This window comes from Anticarsia gemmatalis, chromosome 6 (genome assembly GCF_050436995.1).
Source record: "Anticarsia gemmatalis isolate Benzon Research Colony breed Stoneville strain chromosome 6, ilAntGemm2 primary, whole genome shotgun sequence".
Classification (NCBI taxonomy): domain Eukaryota; kingdom Metazoa; phylum Arthropoda; class Insecta; order Lepidoptera; family Erebidae; genus Anticarsia; species Anticarsia gemmatalis.
Window position 1 is genome coordinate 10908891 of NC_134750.1, and position 26273 is coordinate 10935163.

The 26273-nt window shown below is 32.6% G+C and overlaps 1 protein-coding gene across 1 annotated transcript in view; it reads left to right on the forward strand.

Moving 5' to 3' along the window:
• Window positions 1–26273, forward strand: part of LOC142973911 (tachykinin-like peptides receptor 86C) — a 74653-nt gene that overhangs the window by 35460 nt on the left and 12920 nt on the right. Inside the window, exons 4-9 of the mRNA XM_076115946.1 lie at window positions 3729–3830; window positions 9280–9414; window positions 13864–13941; window positions 18563–18713; window positions 20857–21053; window positions 24971–25095. Of these exons, the coding sequence (XP_075972061.1) occupies window positions 3729–3830; window positions 9280–9414; window positions 13864–13941; window positions 18563–18713; window positions 20857–21053; window positions 24971–25095 (788 nt within the window). The remainder of the gene's footprint in view (window positions 1–3728; window positions 3831–9279; window positions 9415–13863; window positions 13942–18562; window positions 18714–20856; window positions 21054–24970; window positions 25096–26273) is intronic.

Consider the following 26273-nt stretch of genomic DNA (forward strand, 5'->3'; position numbering starts at 1 on the left):
GCAAGCAGAGTACCGTGTACGTTATGATAAATGCTTGAGCTGAAGTGATATTTTTTACAACTAAAACTTCTAATATTATTTTCAACCTTGAGGCCTTAGAAATTAGGTCTAAAATCAATTGTGGTATTAGTAAGTATTACTTAATGCTTGCTGTTTGTAGTGCGTAGGTTGACGTAGTCCTGGGAGTTCTAGGAATAATGAAAGGTTCTAGCCATTTCGACCGAACCAGCTTAAAGATTTGATAGAATCGGATTGGCACTACAATGCTTGCAAGATAAAAAGATTATGGCTGTTCTTCATATAGTGGTTTTCTATTAAATTCATTGGTTTTTCTGTGAATCTGTTTTTAGGTTTACAAATGTTTTCCACGAATATACTTTCACCTTAGTATAGTTTTACCTTTCGCCTGAAACCTCGCTAGTGTGAAATATTTTTTGGAAAAAAGGTAGCCTGTATCCAATTCTGGGAATGGTGCACGCCACACTATGAAGTGTCAAAGAGACTGGGTTAGTTTTATGTTTGTAATTGTACCTATTTATTGATTAAATGAAATAGAATACGTTTATATTTATAAGTATATTATACTATTAATTTACGGTCGCCTGATTGATCAAAAAAATTCAGCCCAACTGTAAAGTTTATGAAAACTCTTCGCATATTTGATAGCCTGCAAATATAGACATTAATACGTTTACATGTCTTTTCATATTTTGGATAGTTTGATTAAAAAGTACAATTGAACGAGTCTTAGACTAACTGATTAACTTAACTAGTCGAAGAGACCAGAGAACGCCACTTGATATTACAAACTTCCTTTGCTTCATTCACATCTATTCATCCATCCACATCTTCTCATACAGGACCGCTATCAATCAGATTATTTTGTTTACGCACGTGTCAAAAATACGTGGGTAAATATTTTATAGAGATTTAATATAATTCATACATGTTTCTTTTTATCTCAATTTGTTTACAGACGATTCACAGAAATGTATCCGTTAGATCTTGTTTGTTGATCCGTCAAAAGCTAGACAGGCGTAAAGCCTAGATGTAAATAATCTTTGCTTACGTACGAATATAAAGATGTCTACTTATTTGTCTGCAAATCTATATACAATTTGTATATGTGATTTTTTTTATGGCATCCACCATCTCAACATACATAAGTTTTTAACAACTTATTTTTTACAGCATCTCACATACCTATGCATTTGGAACCGAGAGTCTCTTAACTGACATAAAATTGTCTTGCAAATGTTTATAAAAAAAAACAAAATTGCATATATATTAGCACTAAAAATGATACCAAACTCCCGGCTACTATTGAGAAAGTTCTAATGTAAAAAAAAACAATAGCACTTCTCCCGGCTCGGGAATCAAATCTGCGGGCTTATCACGTATCTGAGTTGACAACTAGTGTGCGTCAAATTCATGGTCACTATTCAGTACATTGCTACTTTGACATAACTTAATAATCATTTTAATCAAAGGGAAAAAGCAATGTAGAGCATAGAGGCATTCGAGTAAGTTAACTAAAATACGTGATAGTATCCCTGAGGTGATCTCGCAATCTGTATAAACAATCTTGTCTTACTTTGTTATACTTTGAAGATAGCATACTTTTAGTCATAAAATAAAGTAATGAGCTTCGTCGGAAAATAATAAAATATTACTGATGGCTGCATGTGGCGCAGTTTAAGTGGACATCTTTCAACAATAAAGTGCACCTGAGCGTCACGATATTGATTTCTTTACGGAACTTAGATACTGAGAGAACCATAAAGGAGTAAACGAGAGTCTCTATGTAAGAAAAGATTAACGTCCCACTTAAGACTTTAATACTGGTGCAACACTTTATCAAATAGCTAAGAATAAAAGAAGTTTAAAACATTTTATGCTAAGTGCCCAGGCAATTACAGACTGAACAATTTGTGCATGGGTTCAAAAATGCTTAATTGTAAACTTGGTTAGCTCTAAATTTGTTTAGGTTGACAGAGGAAGAGTATGAAGTAGTTACATTCACGTGTCGCCGTGTACAACCTTAGTCCCGCTAATAGGGAGCGAGCCTATTGCCATATTATTATACCGAGCACGTTACCATACTCGTAAATAAATATGTAAATATAAATTATTTGACTAAACTAATAGCACTTATTTAAATTTTGGATTCAAACCCGGAACCTCGGTTTAGCAGTCTTTTACTACCATTTAGACAGACGAAGTCATGTATAGATGTCTGTTTCTTGCAATTACGAATAAAACATAATTTCTATAAAGTAGATCTTCATTTAGCTATCTCATAAAACTAAAACAGTTTTACACTAGTATCCATTCTAATAAACTACCTTCATTTCCCAAGCAATTTCAAAAGAAATTAAATGCAGAACAGACTAGAATACTAATTTTAAATTAAATTAATTCTAGGCACAGCTGCGGCTATTGTTTTAGGTCTCAATATTGTTACTAAACTAGTTTGCAACACGTGGAACTAGAATTCTAGATTATTTTAATGGTACAAATTACATATAGTCCGACAACTTAGGCCTCCCCAACGCGCATGCCTTAGGTAAGGTCAACCTTAGGATAGAATCTTAAATGCAAGGTACGCGAATGGCTGAGGTATACAAAATTCATCGATTATAACGTTAATCACTTAAGTTAATCACATAAGCTTCAGACGATTTTCTATTTGCTACGGCTACTTTTTTCGGTCATACATATATTATACAAAAGTAGGAATTTATATCCATACTTACTTACTTACTTACTAATATTATAAATGCGAAAGCAACTCTGTCTATCTGTCTGTCTGATACTCTATCACGCCTAAACTACTGAACCAATTTGCATGAAATTTGGTATGGACATATTTTGATACCCGGGAAGCGACATAGGCTATTTTTTACCCCGGGAAAATGACCCATTTCCATGGGAAAATTTAGGTGGCGGACGAAGTCGCAGGTAATAGCTACTCGTAGTTCTAAATAAATTATACATGCCAAGGCTCTTTACTGTGATGAGTCATTGGTATCTTGAGGTAGGGCTGGATATTGCCTAATGTTTGAGAGTACCAATGTGGAAGCAACTAGGTTCGGTAACACAAAACCTAGGCTGACTAACCCTCCCACCACAATGGTTCTTCACTAAGCTGTCGGACTATGTTGACATTTAAACATTTGTGTAAATCATGTAAATAAGGAATGTTTGACGGTTTATTTCTGTTTCATTATTCCCTGATGTAGTGTTTTGTCATGATTGTACGACTAAATTACTTTGTGACGAATTTGCGTGGTTTACTTTCGTTGTTGTTTGTTTAAGTTTAATGTTAACAGTCTTTATAAAGTTTATTTGGGCTGTAGCTAAGATAGAACATTCAAACAAAAAAGAATGAAATAACGAAAACTATACTGTTTTTATTGCTGCTTGGTCTTGTCGATAGCCTCTGTCCATAATCTCCATTCATCTTGCCATTTGGCCATATTGGTGTTCCAAGAAATGGCGCTCATAGCCAGTTACGCTCGCCATTCGATATAATAAAAAAAATACTCCATTCATTTACTAATATGCTATGCATAAACGAATGCGAAATGATAATTTGGCTTTTTGAGGCTTATATTTTTTAAATCCCAAATGTACTTCATATCATATACTAAGGTATCTAACTCGTAGTATAAATCAGCTAATAAAATATAACTCCCAGTAGGTCCTAATACTTATGTTTGTTCCAGTGACTGGGTGTTCGGCGTGCGATACTGCCAGCTCAGCAACTTTATTGCGAACGTGACCGTCGCCGCCAGCGTGTTCACACTCACCGGTATATCGTTTGACAGGTAAATAACTCATACAACTGGACTTAAAAGCCTGAAGGGCTTTAGGTAATACGAACTTTAAATCGAAATTTTATTTACACATGTCTAAGTTACAATTTTATTCGGTATAAAGGCGCTTACGTCGTACTATTGAGAATTTATTGAAATATTCTACATTTTTATCGACGTCCCTTGCATGTGCCAAGGCGACTAATATTAGCATGTAATTCTTACATAATAATATTTAACTTGGTGATTATTAATACGTATAATAAAATCGTTTAAAATTTTATATACACTTAAGTATACGTTTTTATAGGATCTGACATGTAATTGTAGCAACTTAACCATAAGTTTGACCATTAACCACAAAAAAATAAGTAAAAATATTCTATTTCCTGTTCCTAAGTAACTTGCGAAATCCGTTACACGTGGCTGTTTGGTTGCTGAGAGCTTCTCTATTTTGCTATTTTTTGGCTTCGATATATTGAGGAAAGCTTCCACCAACAATATTTAAGCTTAATAGTTATTGTCATAAGAAGTTTATTGGGTCTGTAACACGTGTCAAACAAAAGTAAAATAATAAAAAAATATTTAACATGTGTAAAAAATCGGATACGTATATATTTTTGTCTAAAGTAATGATATATTATAACAGCTTAAAGTGCTATTCTTGTATTAATTCTTTACATATTTTGATAAAAGAAAAGCCATAAAATCACTTTATATTGAATAAATGGACCGACGAGTTGGTAAGTTTCGTAGCAAGTGATTTTTCTGACTGTATCTAATCCTATGGGGAAGAGGTCTGATTTTATCTGTGTATGAATAAATTAGTCACTGCATATTATATAACCGTGATTTTCCACTGTCTGTACTATCGAGTATCGAATGTTTGACATAGACCCCGCCAAAGGCGCTGATTATCATTCAAAATTTATCGATACTTAGCCGATTGTCAACAGTCAATAGTGAAAATCGCGCTTCAGAATATTGTCGGATCGGCTTTAGTTGAATGCATTTGTAGCTATAACGAAAGGCTATTCTAGTATTAAGCTTTGAATAACCAACAACATTCACGTTGTTTTATGTTTGCTTCAGTACAGTCCGGTGAACTAGGCTTGACATAAATCCAGAGTAATGTTATGTTGAAACGGCCGCATTTGTATTAATGCTGTCATTTATCTTTCGACTCAACAGCTGGGATTGGTTAGGTTTTATACTCACTAGAGATACTTTTGTATCCTCCATTATATACCTCCATTTTCTTAGTCTGGTGGTTTTAGGTCTAACCTCTTCCGATTTTAGGACAAGGCCCTGTCTAGTAATGATTGAAACATAGTTTTTATTATAATCTTATTTTTTATTTACCTCGTCATACGAAGGTTTGTTAGTTCACTTAATTACCCTTATAAAATTGCTATCCTATTAATTTACCTACTTATTGAGACATAATAAGAGACAAATCTTATTGGCAGTTCAGCCGTTTCCCTGTAATTGAGTGACAAAATACCTTTCCATTTCAATATATCTAAAAGAATGATAAAAGTAGGTTATTGAAAGAAAACATATGTGTTGTACAGAAAACATTCACGTAATAAAATATGCCTAGTAAAGAACTAGTGCGCCCTAAGCCTTTAGGCTTTTTTCTGGACTAGCAAATTGGGAAAGTTACGTTTATGCCTTTTATTACAACTATAATATTATAGCAGAGATTTGAGAGGATAATTTATTTTACTTTTCTCTGAGACCTTTTCACAAGCTTTTATTTTACAAGCACTTAGCGCAGTGGACTTTGATCGTTTATGTTCATTTTAAGAGATAGCCCTTTGTTTTGTAACTATCCCATAATTTGTTCTTTTGAATATTTCAATGCAGTCTTAAAGATTTAGTACGGGCTAGATACGTTTGGATATCTATCAGAGAAAAGATTTCCTACTACTGCCGACTATCGACAACCGTCTAGCTATCGCGAAACTATTTAGGAAAATCGGATCAGCGCCTCTACTTTACGCCGTAGGCACTACATTTCCATAACATTTCAAATCTCAAACTTTTATTTCACGACTGTAATGACTGTAGAGAATAGCGCTACTGGTTATATATCAGATACAATTTTATGGTACTTTTCGTACATTTTTGCTGTTACTTAATTTTGTAGATAAGTTATCCAACACTTATTTAGAAATTGTGTAACTGGCCCCTAAAAGAGTTAAAGATACACTTCTCTGTGTCTACTTTTTATTTAACAACACAGTTTAATCATAAAATGCACTTAATTTGTAGTGAAGCGAGACATCAAAAAGAAAACGCAACAGCAGTTGATATTATCATACTTTTAATAGCACTGCAACTAAAATTACTCTATTTTACAGCGAATACTGTCGTTTTGTAAAAGATAAAAGTAACAGTTTAACTAGATGTTTTATCTTTTAAAATGGTATTTTGAGACATTGTAACGGTACTGTGCATTGTTTTTATTTGCATCATAAAATTTAAGTACGTCTTTGATAAAATCAAAATGTGAAACTTAATTTATAGTATTTAAAATTATAGTAGTTTGAAGGGAAAGGAATCTTTATATTTGTAGTGATACTTTCCGCGGTCATTCCAAAGTGAGAACACATTTGCTCTAATCACCAAAGCCAAATATATTTATAATCAAATATAAATACGTAGTTATTGATACTATTTCACTTCTTTGCAACAGTCAACGTACATATTTACTCTAGCACAGAATCAAACATGATTAAATCGGGCCTGAGTTCATGAATAATAAAAGGAGATACATATCAAATGACGTCACCAACCCTAACTTTGGTCCAGAAATAAATAGTTGTGACGTCCCCATACGAATCAAAATTCTTCTCGTATAAAGTTTGCCCACGCCTTTCCTTCATTCTTATGACACTGGCAAAGTAATCGAGTGTTATTTAATATTCGAAACGTTCATTAGTATTCGTCAAATATTTACCAAACTGGGAATTACTCGGCTTGATTAGACAATCAAGCGGTAGTGGAATATCAAAAAGAGGAAGCTAAAAGAAAAAAAAGAAAATTGTAGTTTATTGTTTCTTGTTCAGTGTTAATATAAAGTCAATCTACAAAATATTTCACCGTTAGTGATCGTTATCTTTGAATAAGATAGTGGATTAGTTTAATGGAAAAAACCGAGTTGCTAGCAAAAATAGAAAATTCTTAGGAAGCCAGATACTTTAGGTTTCCTGAAAATAATTTGCTTTTCACTACGATCTTATTTCCAACCACTCACTATTGAAATATTCAAAAGTTTATAGTATCAGAAAATTGCCAGAAAATGGTACGAAGAGGCAATAAATATGTAATATTGGTTTCTGTGAAATACCAAAAATAATGCTCAAAAGTTACCCAACAGATGTTAGGAACATGAATTTTTCCTCCGAATACCAGATAAGTATAAAAACTTTATCTATGAAACACAGTTTATCGACATTTCTGTGCCAAATCCAAAGAATTACCCTTATTTTATTGAGGTTTATTCTAGCGAAACGATACGGAAAATGTATTAAATCGTCAGCTGGGCTTTATTAAGGATTCTGTAGATTTCTTTGGTTATTCCTTCTTGTATCTCGGTTGAGTTGGTAACTGTTTTTATATGCGTGAAACGTGTCGAAAGTTAGCTTATTATAGGAATAGAAAGAAAGTTTCGCGTGGAAACGTTTGGTGATGAAATTCTAGTGACCGCGGAGAGTTCAAAATTCGGTAAATTGGAGTCACAAAGTTACGAAAATCAAGGAATTTCGCATAAGATAATCATTGTTTTATCAAAGTTAGTTAGTAAGTCATACTTTAAGTAAACGGTAATAAGACTAGACAGCACGCAATTCATGTGAATATCGTGTCTTCGCGTGATTTTATAACCATATTTTGTGTACACAAAATTATGTCTGTGAAATTGGTATAATTTTGAGTAAATTACTAAGTTTTATACCAGTTGAAAAAAATGCGACGATATTTTTTATCAAACGGAGCGCATTTTGTAAATTAGTATGTCAATTCAAATAATAGTCTCGCAATATGATACGACGATGAAAAATATTGCAGTACATTTCTGACTGTTGTGAATTTTGATACTAAAATACGTAAAAAATCAGCTTTATTCACTTCAAAAGATTATTTCATGCATAAAAAGATGCGTGTCGGGCCTTGTCATGTTACTTGTTAGTAACAAAGTCAAGTCTTCATTTTGACTGACACACAATATACGAGAGTGTGTTCCGCATTTAGACTTTCGTTAGATTTGAAAGGCGTTATTAAAATCAGAATGTAATTTGTTTCGTTTATTGCACATAAAAAATCACACCTATTTCCCAAGGGAGTAGGCAAAGACCAAAGAAAGCTACTTGCTACAATCCAATTGTTGATTAATTGTTGCTAAATATATAGTAAACTTTAGCGACTGATTACTAACAGAAAGACACTAATCTCGATTTTGTGTCATTAATGTTTGTACATAAATATTATAAAATTTATCATACGTATTCCGTAGACCTAATAAAATAATTGTAATTTGATTGAAAGAATCGCTGTACATATAAGCCTTTGTAACTTCCGAAGAGCTCTTCAATAACACACAAACCTATTATTAGTATTATAAAGTTGCAGATAAAAATAGACTGGAATTATACAAGACCTAATACCAAATTTTGCATAAAATTCTACCTGAAGCTTCTAAAATCGGCGCATTTTCGTGCCTTACTCCACTTAAATTTAGCTATCGTCGTAGTAAAAATATTCTTGTACACAAAATACTAAGATGATATAAAAGGCTGTTATATAAATAAAGCCCTTTCTAATCGAAGAGGTTTATGAATAGCACGTACGAGGGTTAAGTACCAATTATATTACAATGACGTCATTATATTGACGTTGACCTGTTGCTAACTGACGTAATCTACTTATTTTTGTTAACACTTGTTGTGGGAATATAATATGCCCTTAATTTACTTTATGAATATAATATTATTATCTTAAGACGTTTCCAATCCTTATTTTTTGAATGAATATATCTCAAGACGTTCTATCCTTTGGTACTTACTTGGCCAGTGAAGTAGTATTAAGGCGTATCTTTTTGGCATTCCGGAAAAGTTTCTTGTCCAACAGTAAAACAGTAGGTTCTAGTTTTTAAAATTTCTAGTGCTGAAAACATACATATGAAAATATGGAAATTGGCCAAAATTAAAACAGAAACTAGCTTCAAAATCTGTATTTAGGGTTAGTTTCGACGCGAGTGCAGAAGTTTTTATAAAAGTACTTAGCTATTATTATGTAACATGCTATTTTAATCCGGAACGTAGCAGTCTTTAGTCAGTTCAAGGAATATTATTTTTTTAGTCACAAATAAACGTGGCTTGTGGAAAATTTTGCTCCATTTTATCATTTATACTTTAGACCACTAACGACGGTAGCTATATTTTTTATTCATCCGCAGGTACCAAGCCATTGTGCGTCCGATGCGACCGCGGATGTCAAAGACTTGCTCGTTAATCATGATCGCTTGCATCTGGGTCAGCGGGATGCTGCTGGCTATACCTTGCCTGTTGTATTCTACTACTAAGGAATATAGGTAAGTAGAAAAAACAATTTTGTTTTTATAGGTGAATATTTGTAAGTAGTAAGCATTAGAAGGAATTGAAGACGATATCATATCGAAACAAAAATCTTTGTCTTACAATGTCTGTCAAACTTACTATATGGTATAAGAACTCATGAAAGGTAGAGTAGGTGTTAGACCTTACCGTACCATTCCACGCAACTTCTATTTTCCGTACGGATAAAATTGTTTTACTCACTTTACTGGTCCTCTAAATATAAAGTGAGTAAAATATATATAAGTATCAACCCAAGTATTTTAAAAGGAAATTCTGTATTTCAAATAGAAATACGTACCCTAAACTTCAGTTTCACGATAATACAATTAATTAAAGCGATAACCAATTAAACACAATATCGATAAGTATCTTTTCGTGTTCATTCAATAAAATATCAACACAAAAGTAGGTAATAACTCAACAATAAATCTTTATAAATACCGTTGTTTTGAATGACAATGATATTTTGAATGGAGACGCTTAATTACAATCATTAATAAAGATTATAATCAAAGCGGTACTGCAATGTCTTAAGTGTATAATTACTAGATTCATTTGTTTTTGTCTTTTCAAGGAACTAAGAAATGAATATAGGAATAAATGAATACCTATGTCGCTTACATATAATAATTAGGTTGTTAATTTAAACTATGGCGTGAAAGTTCATGTGACCTCGTCTTTTTCCTGGCCGTGTGTTACGACAGTTCAAATCAAATATCCATGTATTTTAAAAGAGCTTTTCAAAATATATTTCCAAACTAAACAAATACGATGCTTTCCTTAACTTGAGAATAATGCAGTTCGTTGTTCTTTTAGCTCTCTACTTTATTTTATTTTATTCACAATGTTTACAATACATAAAATTAATCTTTTGTAAGCAAAATACGCAATAATTAAATTTACTTTAAAATTCAGACCATATTCAAACACTTAACATAATCCACCAAAATCCTGACCTAAAAGGTTTATTGACCCTAGAACCCAAATCCTAGTTTCAAAGTAATAAGATAGATTTCGAAACATAGGTCATGAATAAACACTGAGCTGACCTAGACCTCGCAAAATGTTTTGTGAGACCTAAAGTACTAAAGAAATAGGGTTTAACGTTTGTATACATTTAAAGAATGTTTTGAATAACAAAAGTGGTGTATGCTGCTTTAAAACAAGCGATAGGAATAGTAAATTATACAAGTCGTGATTTAATATATGTATGTAAACGCAAAGTACAAAATAAAATGCCCATTTATCCCTGATAAATGAGTTAAGTTTGCATTTAGGCTGAAAGTGTACAGGAAAACATAAAAAAAATGTAAGTAAAATATTATGTAAAGAAATTATAGCACATAAAAATAATGACTACTATTTAAATAGTTTTCATTATTTTTATGTGCTATAATTTAAGTTTCAGAAAGTTTATCACTCAGTGAACTTCCTCACAGGAGATTTTATTGAAAAATTTAGAAAAGTTGTTTTTTCTTTTACAATGCGCTACTTAATTGTTAGCTGCCCTCATTTTGTACTCAGTTTTACATGGTCTCTAGTTCCAGAACTGCAATTTTACTTAAAATAGCCCAGGAATTACGAGTTAAACTGTTTGTCGTCGTTGCTTTGTTGAAGTTTAGATCACTGGCATAACAGAACTAAAGGACTAACTTAGATTGTCTTTACCTCTGCAAGTTTGCTTTAAGACAACGACGCAGTTTGTACCTACTACATCAAATTAATTTATTCAACGATAATTTCAAAGGATTCACTCATAGAATTCTATTTCTTTCAAGCGACTATTCACACTCACACAATCATTTGAAAAGGAATGTACGAAACTAAGTATAATGTAATAATTCCTAGAGTGTAGTCAAATTTCATGTTATTGGATACAGCTGTTTAGCCATTAAAGAATAACATACATACAAACAGACAAACAGACAGACGAACAGACAAAGTTGTTTATGATATTCTTAACTATGCATCAGTTTTTATATCTGTTCGATACTTGGTACTTCTATTTTTATCCATTTCGTTGGACGGACTTAAAAATACCAAACCTTTTCGAAGCGCTAAGCTTCTGAGTGCATGCAAAATCGAGTGCAGTTGAACCCAAAAGGTGATAAAAGGTGAATCTCACCTTTACAAAGCTACATAAATCTTGATACGCATCGCAGTGCCCAATGTGTTAAATCTTGCAGAATTTATTTTTATACGATTTTTATTGTAGAATCGTATTTTATAGTAACCAAAAACCGAAATTAAGATTTTCAATTTGACTTGCTGAAACTTCAGAAATATTTTATACTTCACCTAAAAGTGTAAAAGGTCTTACTAAAAACTGAATTTAAAACATTAAAGTGAAAAAGTTATCATTAATCATTGATAAAAGTGACAGATGGTTCAAAGCCTATGTATAATATATAAATTTCACCAAAACATTATATAAGTAGGTAGGAGCTGAATTACTCTTAGACGCGGTTGATCGCTCTGTATCACACGCAACAGGACACCTGCTGACATCCAAAGAGCAATGTTAAAACAAGAGCTATCCACGATCCATGATTCACGATCTCAGATCGCGAATTACGGACCATTTGACTATTAGCCAGGCCATTAATAATATCTTCCACAAATTTGCACATGCACATCCAATATTAGATGCCATAAATACTTTAGGTCAAAACTTCAAAGTAATCTGGGGGCACGGAAGTGCCCCCGCAAGTCGAGCAAAAAAAAGCGGCACGGCCGTAACATCCTTTTCTCGAAGCAATTCGGGCTATTTTTGACACCCCTATAATTTCGTTGTGGATGAAACAAGAAGCCTGGATTAAGTAGGCCAACTAATTAGTCATTGTATAAACACGGTATATTTAAAATTTCAGTCAATTTGAACCAGTAGTTTAGGAATGACAACTTGTTAAAATTTTGAATTTTGTCACTCACTGATTCACTGATTCACTGATTCACTGACTCACTGACTCACTGACTCACCGATCATCAAAAGTCTAAGGTACTTCTAGCAGACTTAGAAGCTTAAAATTTAGAATACAAATAGGGTTTAGTGTCTTAATCATGGGAAAAATTTAATATTTTCTAATTTCAGTCCAGTTTTCTAAATACACCAACTGCAACAATAACTTTGTAATCCCATATAAATGTATAAGATTACAAGGTTACATTTGCAGTTAATGAATTATTATTACAGTAGAAAATAAAATAAATAGGTGTAAATAGGTACCTACTATATGAGACATAACGGGGGAGGGGGTATAGGGTGGATAAGGGTGTTTAGCCCATGAAACTGAACAACATTCCCATAGGAAAATATGTTGAATTATGAAAAAAAACGTCTTTCCATACAAATTGGACTTATGTTCGCTCTACAAAAAGAAGTGAGATGCCATCAAAAACATTCTGTAAAAACCTCAAGTCTCGCCGTAAAAAGTTGTGAGATCGATATAATACCAAGTCGATTAATCTATTTAGTCTCTACTTAAAGGACCTTCTGTCTTAAGTTATTACGTATGTTATTATCATGCCAATTTAAAAAAAATACCTTTAAAACAATTAGATCGACTTGGTCATCGCAAGAAAACACAAATTCGCCATTAACATTTCAGGAGCATTAATTTCTCGTCGTGCTGTGTAGTGTGATACATACTAATAATTAAATCATGCGATGGCCAGGTCGGTCTATTTGTTTTAAAGGTATTTTTTTTTAAATAGGCATGATAATAACATACGTAATAACTTAAGACAGAAGGTCCTTTAAGTAGAGACTAAATAGATTAATCGACTTGGTATTATATCGATCTCACAACTTTTTACGGCGAGACTTGAGGTTTTTACAGAATGTTTTTGATGGCATCAAACTATTCTCGTGAATAGTTTACAGAATTGCCAAAGTTCCAACTAGATTAGCTCAGAATGATAAATCTGTGAGTTTACAAGTCAAATATAACTGCGATAGTGTCTTTCAACTTTTATTAGAGTTTTGAACAAAATTATGGTACAAATATAAATACTTGTATAGACTTCAATAGGAATATAAAATGTTGCTACTATTAAATAATCTGTGTTCTACATACTGCATAACTTTATACAAAATATTTTAAAATGCAATTTTACGCTGCAGCTCCATACAATTTATGCAATAATTTTTCATTTTTGACCAGCCAGTTCATTTCCTTTGATCAAAAGCTTAATCTTCAACATTAAACCGCAAGCAAACCGGAATGAGATTCGCTTTTACCACGTTGCAGTGAAATTCTGTTCAAAATCCCGTTTTACAGTTCATTGCGTTCTCTCTGTGGCGTCGTTCAAATTTCGCCTTTATGAGCGTTCAATAGAACGTAAAAGTTTTGAAAGTTTGGTGTCAAGCTAAGCTTTGTGGATAGACATTTTAATTAATTTCACGTGGATTTTCTCTTTATCAGGTCTAAAGGAACTTTGAAAACTGCATGCCTTCTGTCCTGGCCTGATGGATTACCAGATGTCTCCTACATGGATTTTGTGTAAGTATTAGTTTTAAATATTTCTTATTTACTGTAATACTACTTCGCTGAGATGTTAGCATCTCCCCTTGCTTTCTATCTTCTATTTAAGTTTTGTGTATTGCTGTAGAATCTGAAACATATGCTGCATTTTAGCGGATTTGAAGCATAAAATAGCAATATGAAAATTCTAAATGTCATCAACTATTAAATTATATCGATGGGTTGCGATTTGAAGCGCAGACGAGAGCTTTGTCGTTTCCAATATTCTTTACCAGATTTCAAAGGTATTTCAATATTATAAAAATTTGATACCTTCTCAACATTAAAATGCAAATGCAGAAACTTGAATAGTTGTAAGAATCCTTTGCTGAAATGCATTTAATAAAATGTCGTTTGAAATTCAAGTAGTGAATTCGATCACGTTGAGTTCTTGTTTAAAATATGAGGATCACGTAACAAACAGCAGTTAAGAGAAGAGCCATTGGCATTTCAATATCATTGAATATTTAAATGTTTTGCCTGCACTTTTTCTTGTATCTCTACAGTGAGTATAAATGGGAAAAAAATCTACGTACAAGTTCCTTAAGTTATAATTGTGTTGGGTTTATAATATTTGTGCTCGATATCGGAAAAAACGAAAAAGCTTCCAGAAAATGTTCTAAGATGGAAACCAAAGACTCTTCATTCCTCCCTTCTCCAGCAGTCTTCAAACAACCGGGCTAATAGAAAAAAAATGATAGATCCGTTATAAGCTTGCGGTAGACAATAATATATGATGTCTTTTCATTAATTGGATTACTGGTAAAATATAACTATACATTTTCAGCTGTCTAGTAGTGTGTTATCACCTCTCAGATTTCAATTCATTACTCAAATATGTAATCACAGTATCATTTTCCTACAAACAAAGATTTAGTTTTACCCTTGTCAATATAAAGGATAGTATAACTAATGAATTTCTAGGAAACCTATCTTAAATTCCTATTGTTTCCTATCCTTTGCGTATACAAAGCTTTCATACTTGACTTATTTCTGATAAAACTGTCAATAGTCCCTACCTTTATCAAAATTATGTAATCCTATTCGTGTAATAATCTTTGAAACTAACAATATATTATAATGTATTGGAGTCTGATGATGGCTTTTGTAATAAATTTTATCAACAATTCGTGCGGGTTGTTTATTGTTATGTAATCTGTTCGGTTCATTAAACAAATAAATATTTCTTGTTAAGTTGTAGTTGATAATAATATTCGTCTATTTAGGCATATATTTTGGCGATTAAAGTGTGTTTATAGAGTGCGGAATCATTTGAGAACAAGAAAAGAAAATACATTTTTGGACTTGATTGTAAACATACAAATCTTTAACTCCAAGTTTCTACACATTTTTTGTCGCCGTAGTATTTTGTATACTCTTATGTAAAAAGTTTTTTTGTAGACAATGCTCTTACAATCGTGTAGCGTTTACCTCGGCTAAGGAAAATATAAGTGTTCAGTACCTCGATTCTCTACCACTATCGACTACCGACAACCGGCTAGCTATCGAATTTTGACATTTAGAATGTACTGCCAAAATGTTTCCTACGACACCCGTCAGAGGCGCTGATCAGATTTTCATACAAAATTTCTCGATGACAGTTCGGTTGTCGGTAGTCGATAGTAGTAGAGAATCGAGGCACTGCTCTAATTAGATTTCAAGTAGAAAAGTGCAAGATCTTTCGGTGCAGCGTTAAGTATTTTACAACCAGTACTAACATTTACGCCACGAAAATCTTGCACTTACAAGAAACTGTACCAAAACGGTAGTAATAAACGCGAAGATATTCATAAACTCACTTGAAATGTTCTACCTAGAATTCTAGATCGTCTTTGCAATTTATTTTACGTCTCACTTAAGTTCTTCGCTATACTAACCTGGTCTTCTTAACTGATATTCGGCCATAGCGGTCAGTTTCATTAAAACAAGCCATCTGCACAGGATTTTATACTATTTTTATAGTATTGAAGTTTGAGGACAATACATAGGTACACTATTCTGTCACTCTCGTAATAGCCCGTAAGATGGAATAACTGATACGACAGATGTTGCAGAGGTATACGATTTTAAATTCTTAAATTCCGGGCTACCACTGAAAATTTTTGACCCGAGCCTGGAATTGAGTTTGAGACCTCTTTGCAGCATTCATATACACTACCGTCCATGCCACACAGGCAGTCGAACTATATTCTAAAGTAGCTTACTCGGATTTCCTACAACGTAATAGGTGGTAATGTGTTACAAGCCCTATTAGTGGCGTTACCATGGCAACGTATGTCTTTGTACCTATTAACGCGTTGCCGCTATCTCTAATTTACTTTACACGCCTGTTAAGTTAAAGCATTTGCTGAGACAGTATAATGTTTGTGTTTTAGTATGAATAAGCGTTTCTGAAGAGTATTATGTGTATTAATGTGTAATTGCTATATTATCACTGTTTATATTGAATCATATTTTGTTTGTTTGAAACTTTTGTGATGTTCCGGCCTGGTAATATTCGCCCACCCGGTGACTTGAGTCCACTCGCGACCCAGGCTTATGTAAACCATTGCTCCCTTGGGTAATAAAATACGTTTTCTGACTTAATTTTCTCGGGCTTTTTTCTATCAATATGCTTTCGTAGCATCGGAATTAGAATAAATCTGTATATGCAATCAAAAAAAAAGTAGTGAATACGATCATTCGTGGAGCTCTAAAAATAAAATTCTATTCTATTCTAAAACCGTCTGAAATTTCAAACAACAATAGCCTGAATATTTTAATACAAAAACATTCTAAATGCACAGGTGAAATATTTATAGACTAAAATTCGTGACTGACCGCAGTTTTCACGTTAGGTCACCTAAAAATATTGGCCAAGTTATACTAGAGGACATGCATAGATCTATTTTGTGCCGTGTAAAATTGAATTTATATACTGAATCGTTGCAGACGTGAACTGGAAACTATTTTCGTGTTATATTTTAAGGCATTTTGGTTGTGGTGTTTCAAATGTGTTAAACACAGGTGAAAATTGTAGTTTTATTTTCTGTGGGAATACTTTTGGTGAAAATTTGGTAGTTGATATGTTTTATGTCTGCGAATAAAATCTTAGTTTGACTGTATAGCATTTTATTAATGTATCCCTCAGTTGTATTTGGTCAGAATGATATTGGTACTAACAAATGATTTGTAAAGAGAATAGAATGCCTAAGGTTTCGACGCAGGTAACACTCACCGTGGACGCAGACAGTAATTAATAGGCAACGCGAAAGTTTATAATTTATATTTCATTCCAATAATATTTTTATACCCAACCTATGTAATTAATGCATATTCTGTCAAAAATTTAAAGTCATTCCATTAAAGGGCCATTTGGAAATAGATAGTATTATGTTGATAAAACTAAAATTTTTCAACTTCGTCTTTAAAAGAAACAGTATTTTAACTTATTTTTAGCAAACTTATAAAAGCAAAGCAAAGAGGTGGAGGCGACGTTACTCCATAATTCATCGCCTGATATTTCGCCAAAGCCAATGAACCGAGAAAAGTTTCCTAGAGTCCGTGTACAAATATACAGAACGAAACTTTAGTTGTGTTTTCTAAGATAATTCTGTGCGGGATCTTTTCTTAATGAATTAGTGATACAGCTACCATACTGTTGCTGAGTTACAACATACATTTTAAATGATCAATTTACTTAAACAATGTAAAACAAAGGTAGTCTATGTCAGTGACCATTAGGTGGCTTTACGACATGGAACCTATTGACTTGACTTTCAACCAAAAAAAACGGTCAAAAAGAAAACCTCCTTCTTTCGAAGGCGGTTAAAAATCTACCTGAACTGAAGAGAAGTCATGGCAATGGTTATGGGTGGCTTGAATGGCTGGTACTAGATAGGCCACAAGCCATCTAATAATAATAAAAAAAGAAGTTAAGGAGTTAGCAAAATAATTGAGGAAAAATGTTTACATTTTCCTTTTCAATACTTCTAAGTTTCTCTTTTTAATTAAATTAATTCCCGAATAGAATAAGCAGTTGTTGAAAGAATGAATAATGACTTTAATATAAGCGATAATGAAGGCGTTTGAAATCACGAATGAAAATGTTTTTGTCTTATTCCAATTCATTAAATTAAGTAAGTAGATTGTGCAAAAAACGTAGCCAACGGATTTAATATTCTGTATAATTTCTCATTGGCACACTGAATGAATTTTATATTAATCTGATATCAAGCACGGCTGGTGTTTGAAGTAAAACGCTGATAATATTTCGTTTAGCGTCTCTCAATGTAGCAGATTTTTCACTTGACTGACTTTTATACAGCCATGCCAAAAGAAAAAATCCTGAGACGAAAGTGTACCAACGGTTTTTTTATATTTTTGTGCCAATATTCTTGAGCTTATACATTTTACAAAATGTTTGTGATTTATTAGTACATGGATCTTGGCTGCAGAAGGGCGAATTTCTACTATCGACAAAGAGCAGCTATTGCAAAAAAATATTAAAATTGAATCAGCGCCTCTAGTGGGAGCCGTGGGACCTAATTTCTATTGTTACTTCGATCTCATACATCAATCTTTTCATATATTTTGATCTAATAGAACATTTCTTCTACAGGTATCAAGTGCTTTTCTTCGTAGTAACATATGCAGTGCCGATGCTAGGCATGACATTCTTCTACTCAGCGATGGGCAAGGTGTTGTGGGGCTCAAGATCAATAGGAGAAATGACTCAACGACAGGTGGACTCGATAAGATCGAAACGAAAGGTTTGTATAATTTAATTTTATTACTGTAATTACAACAAAACAAATTTGTGAGTCTATTTGATGATTATTTTCGGAGTTCAGCGTCGGAGTAGATAATTTATATGGCTTTTGTTTCCAACTGTTAAGTTTACGAACCATCTTATCTCGTTTTATGATAGTAGACCGCTGACACTTGATGATTACTGTTGATTTTTTGTGTCACTCCATCCTTTGCTTCTTCAAAAGCTGGGCAGCGCAAAACTTATAAGTTTTGCTATGCTGCCCATTAGTGCCCATCGTTAGCAGTCCATAATTTTCTACTTTAGGTTGTATCCCAAAAGATCAATTCTTTTCCTTTCTAAAGCATTGCATTCACGTAACATTTAGAACCACACTTTATTTAGATTTTCACCTCTTGTACGACTCGACGTACAGTAAGAAAATTTTATCACGTGTTCCGTTAAAGCTCAATTTCCGTACAAAACCTAAACTACTATAATCATTTTGTCGACATAAACCTCAAAAGAGGTTTTACGTAAGGGCTTAAATAAGCGTTACATAAAACTCATACCAAAACAAATTAAACTATTCCTTGCCACGTGTAGACAAAAGACCCTTATAAGTGAAAATACCGGCTTTGTAAAGTGCTATTTGGTATTTCATCAAATAAGTTGTGTGTTCTTTTGAAACATAAATCCGCTATTTCAATTATGTCACCGTTTACGAACACCTTTGAACGTAATAGATTAAAAAAACAGAGCTCAATCTTCGAAGCCAGACTTTTACTTCAATGATTAACTAATAAAAAAATATATATCAAGTAGTTTTAGCCCTACAAAATTGGTAGAATGTAAAATAACTCTCAGATTAGGTAATATTTCTTGATACTTTGCATGTTACAGTTATATTTCAATTCAATAGTCGGTCTAAGAGAAATATACTTGAAATACAAAGTTCTATTCAATATCGGTCGCTCCGGTTGTTTGTATACTTCGCTTGGTCTTCGAAGACAATGGAGGTTAGACTTGGAATGCAGCCAAGATTTTGAAATTCGGAACACGTAGTGCCAAATGGCTATATTATGAGACACTAGTTTTTGATAGACTAGAATATCTTGCTGTTGAAAGATACTTTTCAAAATAAGCGAGTTATTTTGAATATGTAGGTCCTATAATCATATAGTCAGCGTCAGAAATATGTATACAATATTATATTCTGAATGGTACTTTTTGTATGAAAATATCAACGTATAATGTAATAATGTATAATGTAAATGTCAACATATAATGGTTAACATAAAATTGCTTCATGCTATACTCCGGCACTATTTATTTTTTGAATTAAATAAAATTTTGAAAAGTCGTAAAATAAAAGTGACTATTTAGTGATACGGGATTTTGGGTGTTTACATTCAACCCTGTATTTAGTAGGAATTTCATTAATAAAAATGTTTCTTAAAATGTGATAGTGAGAACATAGGTATTTCTGATGCCAACTGTACAATAATAAAATACAATGATATTATTTTAAATCCAAACGTATATAATAAAGCTTAAAGGCTTGAATACTTTGTATTGAATATTTATTATAATCCATTTAGATTGAACGGATTATCGTAACGCATCTCGTTACTAAAATGTTATACGCTTTTCAGTTATTTTGCGTTGTCAAATACAATTACTACGTCAAAATCGGGATTATTAAAATCGGATTAACCGTATTATTTAGTGCATTAAACATTATGTATATTACATAATATTTAGAGCGCAATATACAAAATATTTAATGCGGTAACGTAAAAGCTTTTGTATTGCCTTTTTCTATTTCTACTCAAGTATTTTTTAAAAAATAATGAATTAAATGAATGAGTCTGACTGACTGGAAAAATAGCTTCTACGGCGGCCGCTAGAGACACTGATCAAATTTTCACACAGTTTCTCGATAGCTAACCAGTTTCTTGTTGTTGTTGTTTTTAATTTTTATTTTTAAATACAACTACCGCACTCAGAATAGCTCTGATGTTGAGAGGGACAACCAGACAGAGAGATAGTGTTAAAGAATCATGCCAGTTTACAATTTTAACTACGATTTATACCTCTCTTTTAATACGCCATCTCATACAATCAAGTTTTTTAAACAGCTAACCAATATTTTTCTTCCGCAGGTTGTGAAAATGTTCATCTTAGTGATCGTGATATTCGGCATCTGCTGGCTTCCATATCACTCTTACTTCATTTACACACATTTCAACCCGTCGATACTGTACATGAAGTATGTACAACACATGTACCTCGGCTTCTATTGGTTAGCCATGGCGAATGCAATGGTCAACCCTATTATCTACTACTGGATGAACGCCAAGTAAGTTTACTAATTGCTTCTGAGAACGGCTTTTAGTCTATAGTAACAATGAGAACAACAATAGCAGGATGTGATATATAATTATAATAATATATTACACAGTGTAACAATCTCATACAAGAACTATAAAGTCCTACAGCAAGTATTCAGAATTCACAACGTTTATTATTAAGATAGTACAAGTAATCTTTAGTTAAAAGTAATGCAATACAAAACAAAATATTTTGATAATTCAGCTTAAAAATAAGCCACTATATAAAGTAAAGAACATTTTTATGCAGCAATAAAAATGCGGACAATTGCTACGTAATTATCGAAACTGAATACATGAACAACTGAAACAAACTAAAATAATAAAATAGCTTTTCCGATAACGTTTACTTTTGAAGCGACAAGCGTTTTATTGACTCTATCAAACCATTTCTACCAATCAAACGTTTAAAAGGTTTAGTGGAAAAAGTACTCTAAATCAGTTTTCGTGGAAAAATATATTTTCAGTCAGGATTGGGTTGAAATTGTTGTCTGGTTTTAATAAATAGTTATTGAATCCAATGGTCAATGGTTTTTAGTCTATGTATTTCAAAATTACGTGTTTTGTCGCCGAGCTAGTTTATCGTTTCCTGGTTTTGTTGTATATAATTGTTTCTAACTATTCGTAGAAACGATTAATAAAGTTACTAGACTTTTACTTTACCTCAACAGTTCAGTTTAAAGTATTGAAACTAGATTTTAATGCCTTTAAGCTATTCATTGCTAGTTTTAATTGAATTGAAACTAGTTTTACTCCTCAATGTAAGTAAAGACCGAGGTTTATTGGAAATTTATTCAATAGTACCTTTGTTTTCTCTAAACACCTTTTGCTATTGAAAAAATGTTTTTTTAAGTTAAAACTGTCGATCGGGCTGCTTTATATCAATCTTGTTATAGCGTAGTACTCACACTCTGTATTTACGAGTATGAAACCATTTTTTACCCTTTTTTAACTCAACATTTCACATTACATTTGCTATTGAGACTTATAATTCTAATATTTCTAATATTTTTGGACAACTCACACACTGTCATCTTTATTCTGATTCCAAACTAAGCAGAGCTTGTACTATGGTAACCAGACAACTGATAAACATACTTATATATTTATAAATACATACTTATATAGATAAATTAACATCCAGGCTCAGAACAAATACACGTGCTCTTCACACAAATATTTGTCCCGGGTGGGATTCGAACCCGCCACACGCGGCGCTACGGTTAATGCGGCGAGGTGACCACTTAAGCCACTGCGCCAAACATGCAGTTAAAAACTTGCAAGACTAACATGTCCATTTCTATATCAAACGGTTATTTAGATACTATCATTCTAAAATCGTCACTAAGTCTTGTCAAACTATAGGCTTTAATATAACCTGAGTAATCTAGTTGTGGTAAATATACATATTATCTACCTGATATTCAGGCCCGTCGTTTGAAGTTTCGCTGTCATGAGTTTTTGATAGGACTTCTTTTCAATAAATTGATAAAAATCTTCAAAATAGGTTATTTTGTAATTACCAGGTTTATTCGTTTTCAAAACATATAATATCTATTTTGAAATATTATATTACAATGTATTTAATTATAATTAAAATAACTGAAGCGGAATTTAGATATGTATTAGCAAATGTATTGTAGGAAATTGAATACGAGTAGTTGATTGGGTCTGTGTAGAATATTAATGGTTTTGTTTTGAAAACAATTAGCGTGGAAAGATAAAGGAATGAACGATGAATTTACATAATAGATGTGAAGTTGGTCTCATTTGGTTATTTGTCTCTCGAAGTCTTGTTTGTTTTGTTCATGTATCGTTTCTATTTGATTAGTTACGTTTCAAGATATCAGAAGAGCATATCCTCAGTTGTATTCGTTATCAACCATGAGAGTCGACGTTTATAATTATAAGAAAATCCTTCTGTTTGTTTATTTGTTAGGATACACATTTGCAATAAGTTTCCGTGCCTTGTTACATTATAATTATTGCATATTTAAGTATTTACAAAATTACGATCAACGTGCCTAGCGTTGCGATACACTCGCGTTGGCATAATGTCAAAGCCATAATATTATATTAGTGAGTAACACCATACAAATGGAATAAAATAAAACTACAAATCTCAAATTCGTACAGAAAGATCTTTCAAATTATTTTATTTAGTTATTTAAACAACAGCAAACAGTATCTAACAGTCAACTATACATGTAAGATAAATTAAAATCAAAGTAGAACTGGTAATAGTCTCAGATCCTATACCGAGCTGGTTTGGGGATGAAAGTTTATTTTTAATCAAATTAAATACGTCATGAAATATATTGTAAATCGGTTGTCTTTTTTGTTTTTTTCTCTCTATGGAATAAGAATCCATTGTAAGACGACCATTTTTCCTTATAGCATGAGTAGGAGTACATAATTACTCGTACCTTGCGTTATTTTACCGTCCGCGATCCTTTATCAAATACCATTTTATGTTGAGTGTACCATTAAGTGGCGTTTTCACAAATTATGAGCATTAAAAATTCCCGGTGAAGGGTCAAATCTTTAGGGAAATATGTCCTTTAATTACAATAAAGGCTTTATATAGGAAGTTTGAACGTCAATTTTGGTATCATATTTTTGCTTATAATATTTTTTAGCATTTTCTTCTTATTGGTATCAGAAATTAGAAAAAAATCTGGTATGAGTTAACATATTTTTTATACATTATTACATTGTATACATTAATTAGTTAGATATACTAAAAGTTACAAGAATGACTTGGTATTTTTAGTGTTGTTAACGTTTCCGAAACTTATTGACGACACCACGTTATCTTTAATGACAAAGCAATTTCCTTACATTTGTCAGCTGATAGACATTAAAATATTCTAAACGGAAATATTTATTAATCATACGTCTTTCCGTAAATAAATGACACTGACGTTTATTTTCTATTCTTTTTTATGTCATAATTACATAAAATTGCTTCATTTTCTTTCAAAATTCATTGTTTGAAAATAAATAAAAATAATTGGACAACTCACAACGGTCATTTGACATCAAGTAAGCTGAGCTTACCAAATAACTGATAAACATAAATACATACTTATTATCACGCCTTTTTCCCACAGGTGTAGGTAGAGATCAAAACACATGTAAAGTTTAATGTATATGAAGTAATTAACATTCATTTACTACGAAGTTAATATGTATATAACTCTAATTGGCTTTTATCATGACCTAACAAAACAAGCTGACTGTAGGCGTACTGAGGGTATGTTGTCATGTAAACTTGGGTATAAATATTTAATTCTGTGTGGGTTTTACCTGTATACCTGTTAAAGTTTCATATGTTTCAAACATCAAACGAATGTATTACGAATATGTAGGTATTAGTAATTGACTTTGACTTACTAGGGCTTGTTTGTACAATCCCACGCTTAATTTTGAACTTTTATCAAATCTAGTATTATCAGAGGTTCTTTAGTAATTAAGTAGCAAATATTACCTCTATAATAGAGCTAGTTGTGTTCACCGGTGAATGAACGATCTGTAGGTTAAGCAAATCTTGGCGCGGTCTTTCCATAGATGGGTGACCGTATAGTGGAATTTGAACTGGGCGCTCTGTGCTTCGGAGGGCACGTAAAAAGTTGGTACCGGTATAATATTATCTCTTGAGGCCTGAAGCACAATTCTCTACCTCTGCTGCTCATCAACAACCGGCTAGTCATCGAAAAATGTTGTATGACAATCGGTTCAGCGTCACTAGCGGGCGTCGCAAAGCTTATTTTTGCAGTACATTTTAAATGTCAAACTCTCGATTCTCAAAAGTACCGACTTTACAGTACTGCGCTATTAACACAACATTTTTATAGTGTCTAACAAGTTATTTTTCTTTTAACAGGTTCAGGACATACTTCCGCACAGCAATCCTGTGCCGCTGGCGAGACGCTCTGCGCAGGCGCAAGAGGCCGCTGCCCGAATCACCGCCTGACTGCGTCTCGCAGTCGGGCAGTCGATCCCGATCAGGTTTTTACTCGTTAACGTAATTATTAAAAGTGATCTTTGGTATCATATTAGCAATCACCGCTATCGGTCATCCATGGCTATGAGTTTCAAGGCTGTTGAATGAAGCAACGGTGCAGCTTCTTTATAGAGGACTATATTATAAGCACTATAAAGGCAAAGTTATCTATTTATGTTGCCTCACTGTTTGGGAAACATTTTGGCAACCGCATTCTAACTATCACGACTAGGCTTTCGAACTATAATTTACCAACTATTATCTTCTACCTCACTGTATATAAACGCACGTATATACAGAGTGTTGCCGCACAACATGTCTGTATACAGAGTGTTCTAACAACAAGAAAAACATAAACAGAAAACGGCAAAGTTTTGAATAGTTGAGCTTCGAACACCCCCTTACACGATGCTTGTGCTTACAAATTTAAAACAAACAGTCTCATAGTTTTTTTATTAAATTGCATTCGCCATTTACACACGTTTGTACAAACGCACTCATTATTAGTTCAATTAAAGTTGAAACTTAAGCATTTAAAGTTCCTCATTGTATATCTTATTCTAATTTCTTATTTAAACGTGTTTATTTAAAATCTTTGATAAACCTTTTGCTTTAATTATTTACGAATAATTGTGGAGTAGATTCATCACGTCTCATTAAGGATAATTTGAATAAAACTTTATTGGCATTTTAAAGACAGTTAACTCGAAACAAATGCGGGCTATAAAACTATGTACAAACTGAATTAGGTTTCTATTTCATAAACTGTAATATTGCTTACGAATACTTAAATATGAAAAATCTATGCTTTACAATAACAGATATCTTTTATGTTGTTGAGAACAACGGATACACAAAAAATTCCAAAAATTAAGTCTATAGCCAATTTACATAACTTTATCGCATGAAAATATATACGTTTTTACTTAAAACCAGTCTGATACTTTTCCGGACATAATCAGACCACCTGACCCGTCAAAAAAGTAATCTGTTCTTGAATAACACAGGGCTCGGACGAGTCAAAATATACTCATAAAATAAAAAGGAATAAACGTGCTAATGTTTTTATTTACTGACCTGTGACTTAGCTAAAAGAGGTCATCATTATAAAAAAAAAAACCTTTGACTGAAACCTAAAACAAAGCTGAGTTTCTTTTATATGACAAATGGCGTTAGCACGAAA